The sequence below is a fragment of the Medicago truncatula genome, chromosome 8 (assembly GCF_003473485.1).
Source record: "Medicago truncatula cultivar Jemalong A17 chromosome 8, MtrunA17r5.0-ANR, whole genome shotgun sequence".
Classification (NCBI taxonomy): domain Eukaryota; kingdom Viridiplantae; phylum Streptophyta; class Magnoliopsida; order Fabales; family Fabaceae; genus Medicago; species Medicago truncatula.
Window position 1 is genome coordinate 41,851,480 of NC_053049.1, and position 17,459 is coordinate 41,868,938.

The 17,459-nt window shown below is 33.2% G+C and overlaps 2 protein-coding genes across 2 annotated transcripts; one reads left to right on the top strand and one right to left on the bottom strand.

Annotated features, from left to right (window-relative positions):
• Positions 1-9,479, top strand: LOC25501899 (putative calcium-transporting ATPase 11, plasma membrane-type). Its single transcript, XM_024771797.2, has 7 exons — positions 1-415; positions 5,097-5,151; positions 5,255-7,200; positions 7,287-7,445; positions 7,759-7,930; positions 8,021-8,319; positions 8,902-9,479. Exons 1-7 carry the CDS (start codon positions 242-244, stop codon positions 9,208-9,210), a joined length of 3,114 nt encoding a protein of 1,037 aa, XP_024627565.1. The 5' UTR covers positions 1-241; the 3' UTR covers positions 9,211-9,479.
• A 136-nt stretch (positions 9,480-9,615) lies between these two features.
• LOC25501900 (UDP-URONIC ACID TRANSPORTER 1) lies at positions 9,616-12,877 on the bottom strand. The gene is made up of 5 exons (XM_013591335.3): positions 12,747-12,877; positions 11,847-12,323; positions 11,197-11,300; positions 10,261-10,489; positions 9,616-9,944 (listed from the first exon to the last, which is right to left on the bottom strand). Exons 1-5 carry the CDS (start codon positions 12,825-12,827, stop codon positions 9,798-9,800), a joined length of 1,038 nt encoding a protein of 345 aa, XP_013446789.2. The 5' UTR covers positions 12,828-12,877; the 3' UTR covers positions 9,616-9,797.
• Between the last annotated feature and the right edge of the window lie 4,582 nt (positions 12,878-17,459).

Sequence of the window (17,459 nt, forward strand, 5' to 3'; positions counted from 1 at the left end):
CATTAATTTTTAAAGACTTTGTGTGTATTGGGCAGAATTGTACTCCACGGCCAAATATTTCTCCCTTTGCGTCCTTCTAAGCCCTTGAGCGGGCACAAACATACTTTCTCCCTTTTAGTCCCCACTCCACGAATATACGAAAATCGATGTTCAAAATTTGCGCGGTTTCAGTCTTCGTTTCTCGCATTGACACTCTCTAAATCTAAATCTCTCTCCCATTCGATAGGAAGAGGAATAAGCAATGGAGTGGAATCTGCTCAAGGATTTCGAGCTTGAACCAAAGAATCGTTCTGTTGAAGCTCTCAGGAGGTGGAGATCCGCCGTCACTCTCGTCAAAAACCGCCGCAGACGGTTTCGTATGGTTGCCGATCTTGAAAAACGCTCTGAAGCTGAACAGATTAAGCAGGGAATCAAGGTTTCTTTCTCTTCTCCTTATCTTTTTCATTTCATTTCTTCTATCATTTTATCGCTAGTCTTAAACGCTACAGGAATTAGGAAAACAAGCTCAGATTGAAACTTCTAAACAAACACATACAAAATTAGCTAGAAAAAGGTACTCATAATTTGTCATAATATTATTGGGCGAAAAGTAGAATCATGCTACTGGTACTAACTAATTAATTAGTAACATGAAAGAGACAAATAGAAAGGGGATACAATTCAAAAGAGGGGGGGGGGGGGGTGGGTGGGTGGGTGGATTAGTACTCCATGTTCATTTTTTTTTTTAAGGAAATTAGTAGCATGTTCATTGTTCTTGTTGCTATTAAATATTTATTTATTTAATATATACGAGTATTATTAATTTATTATTATCTGTTAGTTTTCTTCCATGGACAAGTTAGAAATTCACATGCTTCCTGAATTGTCACTGCTACAATATCAGAGTAAAGATTCTTTCAGTTTCTTCTTCAAATTCTTAAATGATGGACATATTATTTATTTTTTTAACGGTAAAATTTATCAATCACCATTTCTCTATTTTTTTTTTCTTCATTTTAACTTGTATAATAATAGTATTATTTTAAAATATACATATGTGAGTCCCTTCAAAAAAAAAAAATCCGAGTGTTGATGCCAATCGAATTTACATCCATACCCCAAAATTGGGGGGAAACCGTGATGGCCTACAAAGATTATGAAGTTTATTTACTTTTGGCTCAATTTTTGCAATATTTTTTCGAATAAACATTTGAAACTTGCACCTTAATAAATTACCTTTAAATACCTACGAAAAAATGTAAATAGTAAAATCTGATTAAACAACTGGATAAAATTATTGGCTTAATTGCACTTTTCCCCCCTATGTTTTGCTAATTGTGCGATTTTGCACCCCATCTTTTTTTTTTGAGCGATTTTGCACCCCATCTTTTTTTTTGAGCGATTTTGCACCCCATCTTTTTGCCCCCTTTCTGATTTTGCACCCCATCTTTGTGTTCAATTGCACTTTTGCCCCTTATCTTTTTGCTAATTGTGCGATTTTGCACCTTCTCTTCTTTTTTTTTGAGCGATTTTGCACCCTATCTTTAGCCCCTTTTCCTCTCTTTTAATGATGATTTTGAACAAAACACAATTGACAAAATATGGGGTGCAAAATCGCTCAAAAAAAAGAGGGGGTGCAAAATCGCACAATTAACAAAAGATAGGGGGGAAAAGTGCAATTAAGCCAAAATTATTTTACACTATATGCAAATAATTTCTTTTCTAATTATTCATCCTTTGAAAAGAATGAGAAATGTTTTAAAGAAAATTAAAATTAGAAATTATTTGAAGAAAAAAATTGAAGCTCTTAATTTTTTTTGTACGGCCAATTATTAGAATCTACTACATACTATATTTTTCAGAGATTAAATTATATGCATATATAATTAATTATATATGCGTTCAATTACATTTCATTAAGTAGATAATTGTATTGTAAAAAAAAAAAAACTAAGGAGATAATTATAGAGGTATTTTAAAAGTTAATATACCAAACAAAAATACTCACCTTCAAGAAGTTGACTCGCCCGCAGGGTTGGGGTTCAACTCCGCTGCCAATGTGATAAACTCTTTAGAGTGTTGGTTGAGAGAGCTTTTCCCCAATCTTGAAGAGCCAACTCTTTTAAACCTTTAATACAGAAAAGAAGAATACTCACATACAACGTGCGAGACACTTTTCAGCCAATTCTTTGGCATGCAATTTTTAGGGAAGCAGATTTCCTGCTGTAATAGCAGGATGTTGTAAGACGTGTGAGCCGTTTGGTCAATGACTAGTGATCGAGATTATGAAAACTAGCTGAACAAATTTGAACCGTTGGATCATTGTTCTATGGCTGAGATCGACCACTACGTGAAACTGTGTGAAGCAGTTACAACAGTGATCCAGGTTCAATTTTTAGTAGTTTCTTAGGCAATGTAGGTAAGTATTTTGCTGCCTCCCACTCTTGGTTGCTTTAACATTTTCAATGATATGGGGACACTGGTTTCGGGGTCCGAATTTGGATGTTGCCATTTAAGTGTGTGCATGTGTTGTTTATTTTTCTTTTCGACTAAGCTGACAAAAAAGGTAAGTATTTTTTAAGTGGTTTTTGAGCTTTGAGGTCTTCTTGACCTTAGTGAATGAGCCTCAAAATCGAACTCATCTAAACTTTTTCTCACAAAAAAATAATATTAAAAGACTATTATTTTTTGTTATATTATTTTTCACGGTCATTTAAAACTGTTACAACTATTTTCAAACAAATTTTCTTTTGTTTTTTTCCCTCAAATTTTCTTTTAATCGTATTTTTTTAAATTACTTGTTAGAAAAAAAATAAAAATTGCCGTCATCACAAACAAAAGGAGGTATGAAAACTTTCGGTTTTTTTTTTTGATGATATAGATGAAATATAAAAGCTATTTTGCAGTATTTATTTGTGTTTAACCTAGTAATAATAGGAGAAAGGCATGGAAATTTCCTCGAAATTTCCCTAGCAAAATATGTGAACATTGTTTGACAAGGACATGATGAATTTGATAGACAATGTGACAACTAGTGGGATGTAAACAAGAGAAAGTGGATAGTATTTAGCATCTATTTTTTTAACAAAAAAAAATATTAGCAAATTTTGAAATTGAGATACGTGTCACTTTTGATTTAAATCATTTATTAGTTTTTCTATTTAAAATTTATTTTAGTTTTTTTTTCCTTTGGTGTATCTTCTTTAATTGAAAAGTAATTCACTTGGAACATTTCCTTCTTTTATGTTATTTATTTATTTTGAATAACTATTTATATATTAAGTGTTGTCAAAAAAGTTAAAAAGCATTTATCATTGAAGTTTCTTTTTTGAATTTAATAAAAAGGAATATTAGAACTTGACCAAAAAAAAAAAGGAATACTAGAAAGGTGGACATGATTTGATTCCATGTTAACTTTCTTGACACGGAAGGTACTCTCTGTCACCTATTATTGAAGTCTCTTACGAAACAATCACGACAAAACATAACAACCATTGACTTCTTTTTGGTCTTGAATTGACCATTAATTCTTTAAACACGGCTTAGACGCGTCTGTTTGAATGGTTGATTTGATCTCAACAATTGAAAATTGCATGTAAAGTGGTTGCCGCCAATAGTTTTAACAATGGTGGATGTTAGTTGGAGCACAGTTAATACTTCCTTGTGGTTGATTTTACTTGGTTTATGCTCACATTTTTCTCCTGAAAATTGACTAGGAACCTGGTTCAACAGCAACACTAGCTCTAGTTAAGATAACTTACAAAAATAAAATAAAAATGCTTAAAATACATAAAAAGAACAAATGATATTTGTACAACTTTCTCTTTCATACCCACCCACATTATGTTTTTACTTTCTCTCTCTATTGTTTTGGTTTCCGTGCCAATACCTATTTTTCTTTGTAAATTTAAAGTTGTTCCAAAAGTTGTCATACAAATGGTTGTTTAAATAACACACCTCTTTTTGAAAGTATGATATAATCAATAAACTTAGGCGAATTTTACAGTGGACCGCCTTAATAGGTAGTCTACGATGGACTTGTACTTAAAAGCTATTTGAAACTTCAACAACTATAAGTTCAAGGTGCTCCTCATCCTTACAACTGGGAAGGTGACCTGATCAGTGCCAATTCGACAAAAACAAGAACAAATATGAGCTGAATTTTGAGGCGCACATTTTTTTTCCATTGTTTTTGTTCAACAGACACAGTCAGGTCATGTCTAGCCATGAGGACAAAGAGGAACTTGAAATTATACTTTTGGAAGACAATGTCAATCATCGTTGATGTTTTGGGAAATTTTCAAATATCGGTCCACGGTGGACCTCATATCAAAGTAGTCTACTATAGAACTTGCCATAAACTTCTACTGAAGTCTATTTTATAACAAGAAAAATGTCTTCTAAAATGATCATGTCCGCCCAAGAAAAAATGGTGTGTTGACCTTTAGACGTTTGGAAGACAATGTCAATCATCGTTGATGTTTTGGGAAATTTTCAAATAACGGTCCACGGTGGACCTCATATCAAAGTAGTCTACTATAGAACTTGCCATAAACTTCTACTGAAGTCTAATTTATAACAGGAAAAATGTCTTCTAAAATGATCATGTCCGCCCAGGAAAAAATGGCGTGTTGACCTTTAGACGTTTGTGGGTTATAATTAGTATTATGAACTTTGAATTGATTCAAAGGTCGTGTCGTGGATTTAGCCTTACTTGCTCAGTTTGCTTAGAAACTTACTTTAGAGGAGCTTTAGTTATTGGAGTAATGTAGTATGGCTCTTTAAATAAGCGGATTTTCACTATAGTAAAATAAGATATATTAATCATTGATTAGAAAATTAACTATTTATATTTTAAGGCACCTATGATTTGATATGCATGTGTGTGTATAGTACATTGTAAGAATTTTGAGCGTGCATATTATTTGCTTGAAAGAATTCTGCTTAACGCTCTCAAAGTTCAATTTTAGCATCGATTTTAGGAAAAAATTTACCGTGACAGTATAAGGGGTAATGTATCGTGACTTACATATAAAATAAGGTTATACTATCATTATGCATATAGTGTCAATTCCTGAGTACCACTTTGGCTATATTAACTTTATTTACTCCATCAGGAAAAGATTCGAATAGCTCTCTATGTTCAGAAGGCAGCATTGCAATTTATTGATGGTATGGTACTCAAATTTCAGTAGTTGAAGTTCATGCCATCGCTTTAGAACTAATCACTTTCTTGTCAACTGTTTTTCTTAGTTCATCTGGTTTTCATATGCAGCTGGTAATCGAGTTGAATACAAGTTATCACGAGAGGCGATAGAGGCTGGTTTTGACATTCATCCAAATGAGATTGCTTCTATTGTTCGTAGTCAGGATTATAAGAACTTGAGTAATAATGGTGGAGTTGAAGCTGTTGCAAGGAAACTGTCGGTTTCTATAGATGAAGGTGTCAATGATACAAGTGTAGATTGCAGACAACAAATCTTTGGGGCCAATCGTTATACAGAGAAACCTTCGAGAACATTCCTGATGTTTGTATGGGATGCATTGCAGGACTTGACTCTAACCATTCTCATGGTTTGTGCTGTAGTTTCCATAGGTATTGGGCTTGCCACTGAAGGGTGGCCAAAGGGAACATATGATGGTGTGGGAATCATACTCAGTATATTCTTGGTAGTCATTGTTACCGCTGTTAGTGACTACAGGCAATCCCTACAGTTCATGGATTTGGACAGAGAGAAAAAAAAGATTTTTGTTCAGGTCAACAGGGATGGGAAAAGAAAGAAGATCTCAATCTATGATGTAGTAGTTGGTGATATTATTCACTTGTCTACTGGAGATCAAGTTCCAGCTGATGGAATTTATATATCTGGATACTCTTTGCTTATCGATGAATCAAGTTTGTCAGGTGAGAGCGAACCTGTATTTATAACCGAAAAACACCCTTTCCTTCTCTCAGGAACTAAAGTGCAGGATGGTCAGGGGAAAATGTTAGTAACAACTGTTGGTATGAGGACTGAATGGGGAAAATTGATGGAAACTCTAAACGAGGGGGGAGAGGATGAGACTCCATTGCAGGTTAAATTGAATGGAGTTGCTACTATAATTGGTAAAATCGGTTTATTTTTTGCCATTGTGACATTTTTGGTATTGACAGTGAGATTTCTTGTTGAAAAAGCACTTCATGGTGAGTTTGGTAATTGGTCTTCAAATGATGCAACGAAGCTACTGGACTTCTTTGCTATTGCTGTAACCATAATAGTTGTTGCGGTTCCTGAAGGGTTACCACTGGCTGTGACACTCAGTCTTGCTTTTGCAATGAAAAAATTAATGAATGACATGGCACTTGTGAGACATCTTTCTGCTTGTGAGACTATGGGTTCAGCTAGTTGCATTTGCACAGATAAGACAGGGACATTAACAACTAACCATATGGTGGTTAACAAAATATGGATATGTGAAAATACCACACAACTGAAAGGCGACGAGAGTGCTGATGAACTGAAAACAAACATATCTGAAGGAGTTTTAAGCATCCTTTTGCAGGCTATATTTCAAAATACTTCTGCTGAAGTAGTTAAGGATAAAAACGGAAAGAACACAATATTGGGAAGCCCAACAGAATCAGCATTATTAGAATTTGGCTTGCTTTTGGGTTCTGAGTTTGATGCTCGCAACCACAGTAAAGCTTATAAGATACTTAAGCTTGAGCCATTTAATTCCGTCCGGAAGAAGATGTCTGTACTTGTCGGCCTCCCTAATGGAAGGGTCCAGGCTTTCTGCAAAGGTGCATCTGAAATAATATTAGAAATGTGTGACAAAATGATTGATTGCAATGGAGAAGTAGTTGATCTTCCTGCAGACCGCGCAAATATCGTCTCAGACGTGATAAATAGCTTTGCCTCTGAAGCTTTAAGAACTCTGTGTTTGGCTGTCAGAGATATAAATGAAACTCAGGGAGAAACTAACATTCCTGATAGTGGTTATACTCTAATAGCTTTAGTTGGAATCAAGGATCCTGTACGCCCTGGGGTAAAGGAAGCTGTTCAAACTTGTATTGCAGCTGGAATAACCGTTCGCATGGTCACTGGTGATAACATAAATACAGCTAAAGCTATAGCTAAAGAATGTGGTATACTTACTGATGATGGTGTAGCCATAGAAGGACCAAGTTTTCGTGAATTATCCGATGAGCAAATGAAGGATATCATACCAAGAATCCAGGTTACAATCTCATTGTATATTCTCTGACTTTCAATTCTCTTAAATTGCTTAACTTTCATGTAATTTGTGCTTAAATTTGGTATCAGGTAATGGCACGATCCTTACCACTTGACAAACATAAGTTAGTGACCAATTTGAGAAATATGTTTGGTGAGGTTGTTGCTGTTACTGGTGATGGAACAAATGACGCCCCCGCATTGCATGAGGCAGACATTGGACTTGCCATGGGCATAGCTGGAACCGAGGTTCATCTCTCTTGTTTACGATATTGATTCTGATTTCTGTCAAATAAGAGTAGTTCTAGTCTTGTATAATTGTCCTGCATTATGTTTATACTTTACAGACATCAGATGGTATATTTTGTTATTATAATTACACTATATATTTAAAAGTTCTTTCCATTTTTCTTGACACAAGAGATTGTACAGTTTGTAGTACTTGTGATATTTGTTTAGATATTTATACTACTTGCTGTGGTATTATTTTTATGCAATCCTTAGATGCTATTGATAAGTGATAACTAATCATTTATTTTTGGGACATTAAAACTGTTTACAGGTTGCCAAAGAAAAGGCTGATGTGATTATAATGGACGATAACTTCGCGACTATTGTCAATGTGGTGAAATGGGGACGCGCAGTATATATAAACATTCAAAAATTTGTGCAGTTTCAGTTAACAGTGAATGTTGTTGCGCTTATTATCAACTTCGTCTCTGCATGCATCACTGGTTTGCTGTTTTTAGAATTTATTATTTTAAGTTCATTTGAAATGTTTCAAAGGAACATAGGTGATATGATATAGTCTTCCTTACTTTCAGGGTCTGCACCACTCACAGCTGTTCAGTTACTTTGGGTAAACTTGATTATGGACACTCTAGGGGCTTTAGCCCTTGCTACTGAACCTCCCAATGATGGACTTTTGAAAAGACCCCCTGTCGGAAGGGGAGCAAGCTTTATCACTAAAACTATGTGGAGGAATATAATTGGTCAAAGTATTTATCAATTAATCGTACTTGCGATTCTAAATTTTGACGGGAAGAGGCTACTCGGAATTAATGGTTCAGATGCAACTGAAGTGCTCAACACTTTGATATTCAACTCCTTTGTATTTTGCCAGGTAATATTGTCTTAGTATGCTCGTTGCTAGCGTAGCTAAATCTCTTTTTCAGGGTATGTTTAGATTTGTAGTACAAGAATAAAATGGAATTGAAATAAAGTAGTCTAATAAAATTTAAAAAATGGATGGCATCCCATTTCGTTTATTTCACCTTATACCGTCAATTTGAACATAACCGAAGTATTTGCAGTTCATTAAATATCAATAACTTAAACACCATTTTTCAAAAAAATAACTTAAACACCATTGTAATTTATTTTAGAATTAATTTGTTAAATATGTCACTCATCCTTGCAAATATAGAATTTTTGGATTTTGGTCTCTATAAAAAATTTATTCGCTGTTTAGCCCTATAAAATTACCAATACAAAAATTGTGCTTTTAGGTCCAACCAAAACAGTGTGACTAAAAGCACATGATTTGTAGCACCTGGATGTTCTCATCATGCAGTACCTATGTTCATCAATTTTGAACAGAAATACCATATCATGACTCATGACATTGATCATGTATATGTATGATATGGTACACAGAGCATTGTTTCCAATTAATTTTTACTGTTTCCCTGTCTATTTTTTGCAGGTGTTTAATGAGATAAACAGCAGAGATATAGAAAAGATAAACATATTCAGAGGCATGTTTGACAGCTGGATATTTTTGTTGATAATTTTCTCCACTGTGGCATTTCAAGTGGTGATAGTTGAATTCCTTGGAGCATTTGCCAGCACTGTGCCTCTAAGCTGGCAATTATGGTTACTCAGTGTTTTAATTGGAGCAATTAGCATGCCTTTAGCTGTTATCGTGAAATGCATCCCAGTTGAAAGAAAAAATAGTATTAAACAAAACCATGATGGTTATGAGGCACTTCCATCTGGTCCCGAGCTAGCATAGAATAAAGTATGGTTCTGAATATTTTTGTTCTTATCTAATTCAATGCTTTTAGATTTGAATTAAATTTGAGCATTCACCAGAATGTCTATCCATGCTACTTTGATTTTTTGGCTTGTAATACAAAGATCTCAACACGTGCTAATTTGATAGCGACGTTTATAATTGCCGAGCAGAAAGTAGGGATCTCTTGAACATTATTACTGATAAGTGCATTTTTGTAATGTACAATAAAATTGTATACATCTTTAATGTTGAAAACTGTATTTATATGGTAGAGCTTGTAATATAAATGTCATTGAACATCAAATTCATCATGATCTCAAATCCGAGTTTTAATTGTGAAACATTTGCCTATAAGGCCTCTTCCTATCCTAATGAGTTCAATTTCCTCTACTTCACAAGTCATCATCCCATCAAATCATGATAAATAAGTAATTATGTGCTAGATTCAACAAAATTAATTTATAAAATCACTTCACTCGCGTATTCTCCACTACTCCTAGTCACGGTACAAATAATGTTAACGGTGTAAATAAACTACAATAAAATTACACGAGTATAACTATCGGTGAATGCGAGATATTTGTTCATCTAAACCTCCTTTTTGTTTCTCCGTATGCAATAACTCCCATTACAGTAACTGAGTAGCCAGCCATGCCAATAAAAGTGACAGGGTTTTGGAACAGGAGTATTGAGATAACAACAGCTACAGCACCTTTCGCATTGCCTAATACCTGATTAACATAATTTGACAGAGAATTCGGAATATCAGTACAAATTAACAAAGCTGAGTTTGCAATAGGAACACATTGACATGAATTGTTTTGATTTTGCGTCGAATTATACAAGTCAAGACACTTTTTGTTAGTTAAACATATAGTGTGCTGATATATGCTATATAAAATGTACATAAAAGTCATTTTCAGTTTGCCATTGAAGGTTGTAATAATAATTTATAAACTTTTGTCTTAATAATTATATTTTTAGCTTTGAGGTAAATAAGTGCTCATAATGTTTAGTTGTGGAAACAAGAGATAAAAAAAGACAAACCTGGAGTGTCAAAGCACTTGTATGTTTGGTGACCAAGAAGTTTGTTAAGTTTGCTCCATATGCTGCGGCTGAGTTAAGAAAAAGAAGCACGCCCATAAATTTATGTTCCTTTCCAAGTGATAGCGTGATATCTAAAACATTTGGCTCCATGAAAACTACTGCAGGCAACAAAAATACGACTGCGATTGGAGACATATACAGGAGCAAATTCATTGAGTTCAACTTCTCCCTGGTAGGTTGAAATGGATGAAACATTATAAGAAACAGTTCTTTGCCATATGTAACAAGGTTTATGCAATTTTGTTGTACTAAGAATCCAAAAAATTATGGGGAGGAAGGCACCTCAAGTTATGGTCAATTTCTATAGCTTGGAAGTAACACAAAAATATCTAATATTTATTGCAAAGTAAAGAAGCAAATGATAAAGCAAAAGCAATATTAAGCTGGTAAATGATATGCACATCTCACTCAAACGACATACATGTAACTAGTAGAAAACATAGAAACAATGAAAAGTTTTCAGCAAGAAACATCAGTGTATTAAAACTTTTGGCTTTTACAATTGTGTGTGAACAATGGGTGGTAAAACAAATAACATGATATATCAATATGCTTAATAAGCTGTGGAAGGGTGTTTTCTCCTTAATGATATTTGGTTGTTCGCGAAAAACGTAGATTTGAACAAATTTTCATTATTCTCACATAAAAAATGGGATTCAAGGAACATATTAGGCAAGAATTATCAGCAACACAAATTTCAATTAGAGAGTTACAAACTGCTAATACCAACAAAAAGCTGAATAATAAACATTGCCTTTTGAACAGTACTATAAGATTTTAATTAAAACACAAACTTTTGAATCCACAATTCACAATAACTATATATTTTCAACCAATATGATTTAGAAATCATAGATATAGTGCAAAATATTTTACCCTTCGGAAGAAAGTAAAATGCCCTGAAGAACAGACTTGAAAGCTCTTGCAGCGGTTGCACTTAGGCACATGATAAATCCAAACAAGTGAAACCCTGGCTCACCCTGCCATCACCAACAAGATATTAAAGTTCTGCAGAATAAAAAATGCACACCATGCTGGTCCAATAACAAATTAAATTATAATATGGTGTGGAAATACATCAAATCATAACTGAAAAGAACCTAATTCATGACAATTTTTATGGTAGGTTTTATATGTTATCCACATGAATAGATGAAATAACAATTAATTAAGTACCTAAATGCTAATTGATTATAAAAATACCAAACAATCTGGCTATCTGCTGTATGATATGATATTATAATAATAAACCAGATGAGTGCAGATCCAGAAAATTAAAACTCCAAATGTCACAGATTTGCAGTTCTTGAAAAACTGAGATCTTATTAACTATATTTCCAGATCTGGAGTGGGATTATGGATGTGATGCCAAAACATCCATAATTTCAAAATCTAAACTAAAACATCTATGTATAATTTCATTCACTCATAAACATGTACCAATCAATACACCTATATTATAAGCAATTATAATAAATCAAATGTATTGAGCGTATAATTCCATCAAATCAAACAAAAAAACATACCCCACTTGCAATGGCAACACCAGCAACAACAGGAACAAGAGCAACATATGTGATCCAAGCCTCTCTCTTAAAAGTAGCTAAATAAGCAAAAACAGCAGTGAAGAAAGGTGTGGTTGCCCCTACAGCTTGGTTGAAAGAAACAGCCAAATATTTGAGAGAGATATTGCCACCAACCACAGACCCACAAAAAACAAAGCTCAAAGTTGCAACCTTTAAGAACTGTGACCTTGATTTAATCATCTGTTGAGGAACAATCTTAAAGAACACAATGGAGATGTAACTAAAAATAGCACAAGCTGTCATGTGACACATTGTGAGGAAGATTGGAAACTTGAAACCATAATTTGAGATAAGGTACTTGTTGAGAAGAATCACACCAATGTTTGATGAGTACCATAGAGCCACAAGAAAACATATGAACATGAATTCTTTGTTGTTTGGTGTCACCATCTTCCCTGATTTGATTCCACCTCCTCCCTGGATTTGCAATGTGTTTATCAAACTGTCATCATTTTGAACTACACAAATAAAATTTTGACAAATAACATCTTTTTCCTTTCTTTTTTACCCTTATTTATGAACTTGATTTATCTTAACATGGTGAGTTTGTCAGAATCACGACGTCTCACATTAATATATAACAAAAGCTGCACTTTATATATGTTTGAAATCAATATAAATTTAATGAAATCATTATGATTTATGATAATGATTTTATTGAAGCTTCAAAATGTAACTTTAACTTTCGCCAATAACACATCATTGTGATTTTGTTAAATTAAATGCAAATTTAAATACACATTATTAATAATGTAGCTTCAACAAAATGAGATTATCAAGTAATTTCTTCAAACACATGGTGTGTCAAAAGATTAAAAGAATCAATTATGTTTTACTTACCCCACTTTCTTTAACCGTGCCCTTGTTTTCATTTTCCATGGATCCTTTGGATCTCATGCTGTAAGAACTATGTGAACTCATTGGAAGTTTTATAGATGAAGGAAAAAAGAACAATTAAAAAGATAGGACCCTACTATTTACAATGATGAATTTTTTAAACTAATTTTGACCCTTAAAATATTTAAATTGTTCTCATTCCATTCATTCAATTTCAACAATAGTGATGAATATGATTTGAAAGCTTGTGGAATAGAATTAACTTAGGGTTTTTTATGATATTACTAATGAAGTATAGCACCAAATTAGTGGAACGGTTATTTATAGAAAAGCTTTTGTTTGACGCTTTCAAGGGACCACTCAAAAAATATTTGCTAGTTTAGCAATTAATAATTACAATATGCTGTAGTGTAGTGAGATCGCTATTAATCTTTTTTTTTAAGGGAGATCGCTATTAAACTATTCATGCACTATGAATTTTGCCCTAATTCATAATGAAACATGTTTAGGATAATAACGATATTATATCATATAGGTTGTCACGTAGGAAGGGATGAGACTACCACAATAAAGAGAACACATGTTGATTTTATTGTAAAAAATAATTGATACAAAATATAGCATATTTATAATAATAAAAGATTGATAAAGAATTATGTACCATAATCTTCGTTGAGAATTGAGAGATGGGAAGGAGGGAACTAAGATTTGTATAGTAAGAGCGATGAAACATCCTCACTGTAATGTAAAATTTTAGAGTTATGATTAACTGTTTAATAAGACACAGTGATTAAATTGTAATTGGACAAACCTTTTATAGAAACTAACAGCCATTAGAGTTTATTAAAGAATAAAGCCCAACAAACAATTTTTTGTACGATGTTAGTAGATATAACTAATAAAAAAAAAGAATATGTGTGTACTGTGAGTGAAATAAAATAATAGATATAAAAAAAACAATAGGCAAAAAAATAGATATAAAAAAAAACAGAAATTAGAGTCAACTTTGTGAAAGGGTGGAGAAGTCCAAGTTGACACGTTGGAAAAACAAAAGGACAAATATTTGGACGCTTGTGGTCAAACCTCATCTTTCTTTGTTTGTTCAATTTGAGTTTGGTGTTTCGAACGCAAACTACAGAACCAATTGTGTACCAAACTCTAATAAATTAAGAGGTTTTTGTCGCACCTCACCACCGACACTTTCCATTCCATGACGTTAGGTTAACAATTTCGAAATTTTGCGAAGCTAGGACTTGCAGACGTGCACAGTTCATTTTTTTTGTAGAGGAATTTGTCTGATCCGAGCGTTCCCGATTAATTCCATATGGACATTTGGTCATTCTGACACCATATCGCTTATTCCAACTATAAACCACTTTGATAATTTTACACATATTAAAAATATAGTTTTTTTTTAATTATTCAATTTATAGGAAAATAGTTTTGGTAATGACATTCACTCGTGAGATAAGTATAAGTATAACAACCCAAGTGGGTTGACATTAATATTTTGGATAAATTACATTGACCTCCCTTAAAATCCTCTTTCGCTTCCAGTTTTCAAACTCTCTGAATTAAAAGAGAAAGACTAAAATGTACTTTTGGCCACCTATGTTTGATTCCGTAATAATTTAGACCCCTATTAAAAAAAACACTTTTCAGCCCCCTAACTTCACCCCTTTTGCAAACTCATAGGTCCCTCTGATTTTGACCAGGTCAAAATTCAAGTGGCCACTTAATAAACGCCACGTGGCTAATTTCTAAATTAAAAATAAATAAAAATGCACATATTTTGGAATGAAATTAAAAAAAAATAAAGGGGTACGTGATGAACAATAACGATACAACAACATCATCATCTTCTTCACAACTCCTTACCCCAGAAAAACAGAAAAACTCATTAACTCATGAATACCCAGAAAACTGCGATACCAATTCACCTCCTCCCTCAACTCAACGCCGCCACCGCATCCGCAATATTCTCAAACCCTTCATTACAAGTTACAACCCTTATGCAATTTCCTTCTTCAACCCTTCTGCAACCTGACGCCGACACCACATCCTTCTTCTCCATCGTCTTCTTCTTCGTCCACCACCACATCGCCGAATCTCGCATGAACATCACTCAACCCCTTTGCAGCGCCATGATTAATTCGTTTTCGGCGTTGATTTCTTCGTCGGCGTTGATGGGGTTTGGAAGGGAATGAAAGAGAGTAAGAGACCCTAACAAACTGGACTTGACTTTTCATGCCATCATCCTCGTTAATTTTTCTTCGGAAAATCTATGCTATAAATTTTGAAATTGTGTTCCATTAATCTGGCAGATCTCAGTTGTTGTATGTGATTGGTCGATAAGTATAAAAACATGGAATGGATTGGTGTTTTGGCTGAACAAAGGGTTATGAATCTAACCTAATTTCAAGATTATGATGCTTGGTAAAGGTTTCATGGAAGGAGGAAGAAGGAATAATATGGATTGTTGGATGTTTTGATTATGAAATGAAAGAAGAAGAAACGTGAAAAGCTGGATTCAAGGAATATTGTTTTATTTTTTTTATTTATTTTTATATATTTTAATTTATTTAAGAATAAAATTATATAATTTTAATCCATTAATATGGTATAATTTTAAAAAAATTCCACGTGGCGTCCAACTCAGTCAAGTGAGTGGCCACATGGGCTTTGACAAAATTAGAGGGGGCCTCTTAGTTGCAAAAGGGGTGAAGTTAGGGGGCTAAAAAGTTTTTTTTAGGGAACTTCTATGGTACATTCACAATTTTGAATGTACTGGTACTCTTGTTTCACAAAATATATAAATTAAAGATCACTTTAATGAAATAAAAAGGTATTTGTTAATATTTAAATATTAGAAAACATCATTTCATAAAAAAAACCATCATTTCATTGTTTATAAGGATCATATTACAAAATTTACATTTTGTCATAAAAAATAATCAATATTCATTGTTATGAGTAATAAAAATTCTTAAAAATTAAATTTTATTTCGTCGAAACTTTTGGTATATAAAATTTAATTATCTTAGTTGTCAATGATAGAAAATAATTATTTTTCTTCAAAAAAACAACTCATTTATTATTAATTTTACGACTTGGTATACCGATACATCCAAATTTATTAGGTGTACCATAGAATTTTTCTTTTTTTTAATAGGGGGCCAAAATTGTTACCATGACATACGTAGGAGGTCAAAAATACGTTTAAGCCAAAGAGAAAAGAAGATCTTCCCTAACGACTATTTATTTGTGTTGGCGGAATCGTAAGAGAATGGAAAGCTCTTCTAGGAAATCTCACAAAAAAAACTCTAATAACCTTATAAAAATGTAAAAAAACATTGAATTAAATTATTTCTTTTAATGGTTTCCCTTCTTCTTATGTTGTTCTTCTTCTAGATTTTTTTCCTCTTTTCTCCTTTATCACATCACAACACTTTGATTAGGTTGATTATTTTTTCAACCCTTTATTTCAAACAATTTTTTTCTAATTTTATTTTTCGGCATTCACTATTGGTAAAATTTCAACCTATAATGTTTGTTTGATGTGTTTTAGGTTTAAAGGGGTTGTGCCATTTTGTTCAAATGTGTAACATTTAAGCTATGTCCGAACTTGCTCTGCAAGACTATAGCGTGGGTTTAGGACTGATTTTGTTTTTTTGGAATATAAACAATTCTCGAGTCAAATGAGTAGTTGTCAAGGATCATACATCAACGGAATAAAATGCTTCTGTGGGTGGTTTGGTTTGGGTCCGACATGAAAATGGGTCGTGGTGGACGAGTCATAAACGAGCCTTCATGAATTGTCTGATGATGGTTGTTTTGGTTTGTAAGGTGTGACTCTCATGACAATGTTAGAGTGCTAGTGAAAGTGAGGAATTAACAGATATTAAGCGGTGTTAATGTGAGAGGAAGGTCTTTGTCAATTTAATAACAAAATAAGGGAGGTTTATGTTTAGTTAAAAACTAGAGGGGATGTTTGTGTTATTTAACAATACCTCAGGGGAGGTTAGTGTAATTTACCGTAATATTTTATTAACATTGTAAAATAACTTATAATTTAGGACCTATGGAGTAAAAAGTAGAGTTTTTTTTGTTGACTAAAAAGGTAAAAAGTGGAGTTAACGTCGATAGACTATGAGCTTATAGCGGATAAGTTAGTTGATAGTGAAAAATCACTAGATCATATTTTCAGAGTTTGATAAGATTAATCGTTAAATTAGATGGTTGTTGATGGAAGTTGAAATTAATCGACGTGGGCTGAGTTACTGCAATTTTGCGCTGAATATAAATCCCTTTTCTTTACTTCTAAATTAAGTTGCTTGATTCTTGTTGAATTGATATGAATATTTTTTAGTGCAACTTCATTGTGGTATTTGCACTATTTTTTTGTTGTTGTTAATAAAGCAATATAAAAATCATTTGTTGTTGCACTATTTTTCACAATTTCTCTTGGTGTTTTCTTACAATGTATCTTGTTCGTTAAATAGCTTTGAGAATATTCAGTAGGATCACATTTTGAGTAGGTTTTGAATATCCTTATAAGGTGTATGCATCATTCCTTTTGGCATTAATTGTGGCGGTAAATCCTTAATGCATGGGATACAAAAACCCAATGTGAGTTGTCACACCAACTTAGAGCACAATCATGTATAGCTTGTGATGTTGATGTGGTAATACTCTGAAGCTCATTCGACTCCTTCA

What these genes read in the sequence shown, in the direction of transcription:
- LOC25501899 (XM_024771797.2), top strand. Translation starts at nt 242, where the DNA reads ATGGAGTGGAATCTGCTCAAGGATTTCGAGCTTGAACCAAAGAATCGT. An exon ending in AGATTAAGCAGGGAATCAAG is followed by an intron (nt 416 to 5,096) that starts GTTTCTTTCTCT and finishes TTACTCCATCAG; the next exon opens with GAAAAGATTCGAATAGCTCT. An exon ending in ACTCCTTTGTATTTTGCCAG is followed by an intron (nt 8,320 to 8,901) that starts GTAATATTGTCT and finishes TATTTTTTGCAG; the next exon opens with GTGTTTAATGAGATAAACAG.
- LOC25501900 (XM_013591335.3), bottom strand. Translation starts at nt 12,827, where the DNA reads ATGAGTTCACATAGTTCTTACAGCATGAGATCCAAAGGATCCATGGAA. An exon ending in GCACGGTTAAAGAAAGTGGG is followed by an intron (nt 12,324 to 12,746) that starts GTAAGTAAAACA and finishes TTGCAAATCCAG; the next exon opens with GGAGGAGGTGGAATCAAATC. An exon ending in CAAGTGCTTTGACACTCCAG is followed by an intron (nt 9,945 to 10,260) that starts GTTTGTCTTTTT and finishes TATGTTAATCAG; the next exon opens with GTATTAGGCAATGCGAAAGG.